We start from the raw sequence: 7,598 nt of genomic DNA, 5'->3' as shown, positions 1-7,598 counted from the left end.
GTTGTACTGGGTTGGTTTTCATGAAACACGAGGTGTTATTGTAAAAGTTTCAGACTATGTGGATGGACTGCGTGTTTAATTTGACGAAATGCTTGGCCCTCTTTGCAAATGTGCCAGCAACTATCTTTCATGCAAACTTATCCGTTGATTTTCCATCCAATAGCTCAAATCCACACGGTGCCTTAGGCGCACAGACACGCGGTTTCACATGATATGTTCTCGTTAACATTTTGCATTCTGTTTTAACAGACCGAGCACACACGCCATGCTGACATGATGCTGAATTCCACATCAGTATCAGTCAGGCGAGTCGGCACATGGCACATAATTTAGTGGACGAATTGAGGTAAAGGAGGCGATTTGTGTGATGGTTTTAATTTTACTAAAAGGATAAACTGTGAACATGGCACCTATGCGTGCTACTGCTAGTATGTGGCAAGGAATATACACTTGCTGCATGCACATGAAAGAGCACGGTTATGTTGCAGGATAAGCTCCTGGCATCTTCCTAACGATCAATCAGTTGGCAGCCTGCAGCCTACATATATGTTAGACGAGACCGCTGACTGTATGTCCGCACAAGATCATGAATACAGTATAACTTACATGGAACACCTGAGCAACATGTGTGAACTTACCTTGTCATGCTCTGGATTGAACAGCCTAATCAATAGGTCAACAGCACTTTGCTTAGCCATTTATCGCCACGTCCATTCACATCATGTCATTTGCAGGATATATGATTTTTGAAGAAGTTGTTGAAAGTAACTACTCCCCCATCTAGCATGCATGCTACATTTTGTTTATAATAGCTCAATATTGCAATAAAAGAAATGCTAATCCAGCCCCCATGGACGGATGCTTGCAGTAGAAGTTGCCTCAAAAAATAACACTACTGCATATCGAATTCATAGTCAGCGACATTTTGTTAAACCAAACGAAGCCTAGATTCAAAAGTGAGCAAACACTATATACACAAGTCAGCGACCTGATCGTTGAAACTATACGACGACTACAGAGCATACGAGGGAATACGAGGGGAGGCGAGGCACTGTTCAGCGGCCACAGACTAATGTTCTTGTTGCCCATGTGGATTGACACGGGCGGCCGAAACATAGGCAGTAGCGCGATCCTTGCACCATCTTCTGAGCCGGCACACAAGAGAACAAAGATATACAAGCGCATGCCACAGCAAGAATCTGCAGTGTAAATAAACATAAATACAGTTAGCCACCTGCAAAATAATACTAGTAATAACAGATACAGTTAGCGTGCATAATCAGGATTTAGAAAAGCTGGAGCAATTCAAGCATAATAGTCGAGTTAATAAAAAACTAGTAATGTTCGTTAAATTGACGTATGTACAGAAAGCCGAAATCTAAATCACTGTCGACTAAATGTACTATATACGATTTATACATAGACGTAGGCGCTCAAATCTCTGTCGGACGGAACACGCTAGCGAGCTAGCACACCAACAAATCGCATGCAGGAACTGATGCTATGGACAGGCAGGCGTACGAGCTGCGTTCTGCATTTGATTGTAGCGGAATTAAGCGTCAGGAAAGAGAACTCACAGCGCCAGGAGCCCAGCGATAACAAGCAGGAAAGGTCCCAAAAAGTCCCAGAAGAAGTCAGGCTTCTTCGACTCTGTCGGAATCAGCACGGCGTCGATGAGGTAGACGGCGAGATGGTCGTCATCGACGACAGTCTTGGTGATCCTGGCCTCGTTCTGTGACGACGGCGGCCACGGAGAAAGTATCGCCCTGCCTCTGTAGTGATTGATGATGAGTGTCTGCTCCCCATCAAGCGTCAACACCTCCCACAACCAGTAGACCCGGCTGTGCAGCTCCTCGGAGTAAGCCATCCTCAGCCCGTGGTACAGGAGGAGCCCGGCCTGCTCGTCGACAGTGAGGCTATGGAACCTCGGGACGAACGCCCCCACCGCCTCGTCGTCAGGGCAGAGAATGGTGAGCCCCAGGTCGCTGCCCATCTGCTCGCGGAACGTGTCGCCCACGCCGGCCGTCCTGGCGACGAGGGCGGCGAAGGCGCCGCACCCGCCCTCGGACAAGAGCATCGTCAAAGCGTCCTCCGACGCCTCCGGTGGTTGCCCCTCGGCCCAAGCCTCCTCCGGCGCCTCGGGTGGTTGCCCCTGGAACTGGGCGCGGGGGACGAGCAGGAGGAGCAAGATCATGCAGGAGGCGACGGCGGCTCCGGCGAGCCGCTCCATTGTGCTTCTCCGGCCCTGAGAAGTGAGAACTGGGAGGATGGAGATGAACAGGGGAAAAGAGGGTTTTTGGCCGGCCTTGGACTCCAGGCCCAGTGCCCTAGCCTACCGCAGCTACCTCGATTCCAATTCTCCTTGGACACTCTCCATGTGCTTGCTCCCTTTTCTCTTTGGCATTCCACTGGAAATGTGGTGGTGAGGACACGAAAGATGGCGTTGTTGAATGAATGCGCGTGGCTGGCTCTGCCTACCAGCATCACTGAAAATGTGATGGCTGCAGAAGTTGTGTGTCTCCGACTGAGGAAAATGTACACCGATGGGTTTTACTCTGTGGGACTTTCCACGAAACTTCGTGTGCGCTGAAATTTGACACGCCGTGGTATGTTGCACACGTGAACTTGTGTTCAGAATTTAGAGTTACAGCGGATTTCACTTTGAGCAATGATACTTACATTGTCACGCAGTAGGATGAACAGGCTGAACACACAGCCTAATCAACACGCTAAACAGCCATTTTCCATCTCAATATACACGATAAAAAACAGTAATCGTAGCCAGAAGCATCACCATAACTGTTCTCGCCTCAAAATAGCATGCAAAAGCAAAGCAGAAAAACTAAGCAATTCTTCTTACCTAATAATAACCTACTCCAGAGGCATCATCAAGCTTTGGGTTTTCTCTAACAAAAAGCACCCGCCAGGCATTCATCATTGTTACCTTTGCATCTCAAGATGTTCCGCGACACTAAAGTTACGCTGACCTGCCCGCATGACGGTCCTCCGACTCGGAGAAGTAGTCAGCACCCAGCAGGTCGTCTTGGCCGTTGTACTGCACCTTGCTAGCTCCAAGGGTCTCGGCGCTGCCAAATCCTCCGGCATAGCTGCTGCCATTGCGGCTGCCAGTAAAGTTGCCGATGCCGCTCACATTTCCAGCAAAGTTGCCGCTGTTGTTGCCACCAGCTCCACTGTTGTAGTTGCCGGCGCCATAGGTGTTGGGAGAATTGTACCCACGAGCGCTGTTGACGCCGTTGTCGCCACCAGCAACAGCAGAATTCCCGCTGCTGAAACGGCCAGTGCTTTCGCCAAAGGCTGCATTGCCGCCAGCTCCACTGTTGTAGTTGCCGGCACCATAGGTGTTGGGAGAATTGTACCCACCAGCGCTGTTGACGCCGTTGTCGCCACCAGCAACAGCAGAATTCCCGCTGCTGAAACGGCCAGTGCTTTCGCCAAAGGCTGCATTGCCGCCAGCTCCACTGTTGTAGTTGCCGGCACCATAGGTGTTGGGAGAATTGTACCCACCAGCGCTGTTGACGCCGTTGTCGCCACCAGCAACAGCAGAATTCCCGCTGCTGAAACGGCCAGTGCTTTCGCCAAAGGCTGCATTGCCGCCAGCTCCACTGTTGTAGTTGCCGGCACCATAGGTGTTGGGAGAATTGTACCCACCAGCGCTGTTGATGCCGTTGTCGCCACCAGCAACAGCAGAATTCCCGCTGCTGAAACGGCCAGTGCTTTCGCCAAAGGCTGCATTGCCGCCAGCTCCACTGTTGTAGTTGCCGGCACCATAGGTGTTGGGAGAATTGTACCCACCAGCGCTGTTGACGCCGTTGTCGCCACCAGCAACAGCAGAATTGAAACTGTCGGTCTTTTCGCCGAAGACTGCATTGCCGCCAGCTCCACTGTTGTAGTTGCCTGCACCATATGTGTTGGGGAAATTGTTCCCACCAGCGCTGCCGTTGTTGCCACCAGCAACAGCAGAATGCCCACTGCTGAAACTGCCGGTCTTTTCGCCGAAGACTGCATTGCCGCCAGCTCCGCTGTTGTAGTTGCCGGCACCATACGTGTTGGGGAAATTGTTCCCACCAGCGCTGCCGTTGTTGCCACCAGCAACAGCAGAATGCCCACTACTGAAACTGCCGGTCTTTTCGCCGAAGACTGCATTGCCGCCAGCTCCGCTGTTGTAATTGCCCACGCCATATGTGTTGGGGAAACTGTACCCACCAGCGCCGCCGTAGCTACCAGCACTTCCACCCAAATTGCTGGCATTATTGTAGCTTCCACCACCACCGCCGTAGCTACCAGCACTTCCAGCCGAATTGTTGGCATTATTGTAGCTTCCGCCACCGCCGCCGTAGCCACCAGCACTTCCACCCGAGTTGCTGGCATTATTGTAGCTTCCGCCACCGCCGCCGTAGACACCAGCACTTCCACCCGAGTTGCTGGCATTATTGTAGCTTCCGCCACCGCCGCCGTAGCCACCAGCACTTCCACCCGAGTTGCTGGCATTATTGTAGATTCCGCCACCACCACCATAGCCACCAGCACTTCCACCTGAGTTGCTGGCATTATTGTAGATTCCGCCACCACCACCATAGCCACCAGTACTTCCGCCCGAGTTGCTGGCATTATTGTAGCTTCCGCCACCGCCGCCATAGCCACCAGAACTTCCACCAGAGTTGCTCGCATTATTGTAGATTCCACCACCACTACCATAGCTACCACCACTTCCGCCCGAGTTGCTGGCATTATTGTAGCTTCCGTCACCACCGCCATAGCCACCAGCAACAGCATTGTTGTTCATGCTAGAATACTCGCCGCCGCCTGCAGCACCACTGTAACCACCATATCCCGCATTACCATATCCACCACCACTGGCATGCCCTGCACTTCCATAATCAGCACCATTGCCCACATATCCACCACCACCACTTCCATATCCCGTGCTGACATATCCGCCACTTCTGTAACCACCACCATTGCCAGCATATCCACCGCCACCGCTTCCATATCCCGCGCCGCCATATCCGCCACTTCCATAATTACCAGTGCCGTATCCACCTCCACGTGTCCCACCAGCACGGTCACTGGCGTAGCCTACCTTTATCATTCGTCCGTGAAGGTCCTAAAGCAGATGGATGCGTTACAAATTTGCAAAAGATAAACATAATGACAGGTATGTCCATATTTTAGAAATGGTGCAACTTTAATCAAGGCAGAAAACAATCCCCAAGTTCTGATGGTAGAACATTTCCGCAAGAATCAGGGGAGGTCACTTTTACAGCTCAGCAAGATATCCTAGACATAAATTAAGTCAAAATAATTCAAATATTTACAGGAACAGTTATCTCATGCAACGATATGCCAAAATTGAGAATAGTCTGCAACTCCCTAAACATGCATTCCCTGGTGTTCATCAGTTCATGAATCATGCGATCTATTAACATCTGGGATGATGCATCTAGGAAACAAGTGCCAACAGCTTCGGATTCTTTGAAATTACAACAATGGATTAACAACAATATGGTGCTCAAAATGTCAAAGATCTGGAGCTCTAGCATATAATTGGGTCAATACTCATAGAGCTGATGTTTGTATGAAGGTATGTCGTGAACTAAGGCAGGAAAAGGGAAGGTGCTTGCCATTATCCGTGGCAGAACATAAATTGATGAGCGGCACAGTTTAATGGTCAGTGAATCAATGCAAATTCAGACATCTCCACTTTAGATCAAGACAACAATGAAGTAACGCTAATTATATTGCATCATTGTGTTGATAAAACAGTTTGGCAGTTGCAGCGCATGACAAGTGTCATGTAAAAAAGGCAGCAAACAAGAACAATGAATAGACAACAGGACAAGCTACACTCCTAAAGCAAAAAAGGGCAACCTGAAATTTGGGACTATATTTGCAAAGTGGTGTAGAGGATATAAGTGGAACATTAGGCATGAAAATGTCATAGCATATCCGCAATAACACGTAGGGGATCTCTCTAAAATCACCTTGCCATCCATGGCACTAATGGCAGCCGCGGCAGCTTCGGTGGATGCATAAGTAACAAATCCAAATCCCTTTGACCTGCCAGACTCCCTGTCCATGATGATTCTAGCTGAACCCAATCCGAAAAGAAAAAAGTGTTAACAACATGGCAAAAATATACATCAAATGTGCCACACCAATTGGGAGAACAACCTTCAATGACGTCCCCATAGCCAGAAAAGGCATCCCTGAGAGTTGGGTCATCTGTGGCATATGATAGTCCTGAAAGGCGGTAGACCATACATGTAATTAGATAATTCGCCGGCATCAATAATACCCACGAACCTTCGAATCAGAAGGAGCTAGAACAGTGATCTCATATGAGCATACCTCCAACAAAAAGCTTGGAAGAAGACATGCACCTTACTGCCTGGAGCAGCGACGAATTCGAGGACCCGGAGGCCCTCCTCAGCACAATCCCCATCCTACTAGCAAAAGCCATCGCACAAGTCCCCTGCTACAGACCACGGGCACTGAAGAAGAAGAACAAAAAACCTTGCATGAGACAGATTCACGGTTGCTAACGCAGAAGGATAAACCCCGAATGGGGATCCAGTCGAACCCCCGAATTTTCTCAAATCAAACCGCTATTAGGAGAGGGCTATTGACGCGGAATCTCGGAAGCACTAATTCGCTTTAGATGCAGGAAATGGAACCCGAAATGCACGGCTGGCGTGGTTCGATTCGAATGTTTGAGGGCAACGAAAAGGCAGGAGCGGGACGAACAGTGCTACGAGCAAAGGCAGGGGTCCATGATCCTTACCGGCGAGAGGAATCGCGTCCGGACCACGCCGCCGGCAAGAGGGGATTCGCGTCCGGGCCACGCCGCCGGTGCGAGTGAAAGGGATTTCGGTCGTAGCAGGGGTGATTTGGCGGGAGCGGAGGGAGGAGGGGGTTTCGGCGGCGAGGGACTCCGGCCTCCGGGACGGCGGCTGCTCTCCTAACCTTCTTGTTAAACCCTATCGGTGGGGTTTGTTCCTTCCTTGAACCCCAGGGCCGCGATTTCGATTTTTATTTTTCAAGAAATGGCAGCAGGGATCCGAAGATCCCAGAAACCGGTGTTTACATCATTGCAAAGAGAACCCTGACAAAACTAAAATTGCACACGCGTCCGCTCTTATGCACATTTTTTTTTGAGACGAAACAACGCTTTTAATTCAATCAAAACAAGGTTTGTGGGATACAAAGGTTACTAGGAGGATTGGAGAGCCACAAATGACGTCCCACATCCAAGCTAGCAGCCATCTTAGCAATAGTATGAGCCTCAAAATTGTACTCGCGCTCTGCTCGTGGCACATTTCACATGCCAAAAAAACGGATCTACGAGAGTTAATCTCCTTCACTATCATACAGTATTCACCACACTGCTCTGTCTCCTTAAGCTCATGTATGACTCTCAGATAGTCGGTAGCGATATGGATCTTGCGAAGTGCCAAATCCTCACCTAGGGCTTGAGCTTCTCGACACGCAAACGCTTCCAAAGTTTCAGGCTCCGTCAAACCTTCAAAAACAACCGCAAAAACCCCCAGATAATTTCTATGTTCATCCCTACACACAAC

General features: G+C 49.9%; 1 protein-coding gene and 1 pseudogene across 2 annotated transcripts; both read right to left on the bottom strand.

The window, feature by feature from the left end:
• Positions 1-203: 203 nt before the first annotated feature.
• On the bottom strand, positions 204-2,431 carry LOC123188024 (uncharacterized; annotated as a pseudogene).
• Positions 2,432-2,637: 206 nt separating this feature from the next.
• On the bottom strand, positions 2,638-7,052 carry LOC123188022 (glycine-rich cell wall structural protein 1.8). Of its 2 annotated transcripts, none has more exons than XM_044600053.1 (5): positions 6,803-7,052; positions 6,370-6,512; positions 6,193-6,261; positions 6,003-6,109; positions 2,638-5,125 (listed from the first exon to the last, which is right to left on the bottom strand). In XM_044600053.1, exons 2-5 carry the CDS (start codon positions 6,479-6,481, stop codon positions 2,978-2,980), a joined length of 2,436 nt encoding a protein of 811 aa, XP_044455988.1. In that variant the 5' UTR covers positions 6,482-6,512; positions 6,803-7,052; the 3' UTR covers positions 2,638-2,977. The 2 variants fall into 2 exon arrangements, with proteins under 2 accessions (XP_044455988.1, XP_044455989.1); XM_044600054.1 differs by having other exon boundaries at positions 6,402-6,512.
• Between the last annotated feature and the right edge of the window lie 546 nt (positions 7,053-7,598).

Source organism: Triticum aestivum, chromosome 2A (genome assembly GCF_018294505.1).
Source record: "Triticum aestivum cultivar Chinese Spring chromosome 2A, IWGSC CS RefSeq v2.1, whole genome shotgun sequence".
In the NCBI taxonomy this organism is placed as follows: Eukaryota; Viridiplantae; Streptophyta; class Magnoliopsida; order Poales; family Poaceae; genus Triticum; species Triticum aestivum.
The sequence above is the reverse complement of the archived record's forward strand: the minus strand, read 5'-3'. Positions and strand labels throughout refer to the sequence as shown.

Excerpts from the sequence above, each read along its gene's own strand:
- LOC123188022 (XM_044600053.1), bottom strand. The coding sequence starts at position 6,481 with ATGGCTTTTGCTAGTAGGATGGGGATTGTGCTGAGGAGGGCCTCCGGG. Across the intron at positions 6,262-6,369 it reads TTCCAAGCTTTTTGTTGGAG|GACTATCATATGCCACAGAT; the intron begins GTATGCTCATAT and ends ACCGCCTTTCAG. Across the intron at positions 5,126-6,002 it reads TTAGTGCCATGGATGGCAAG|GACCTTCACGGACGAATGAT; the intron begins GTGATTTTAGAG and ends CATCTGCTTTAG.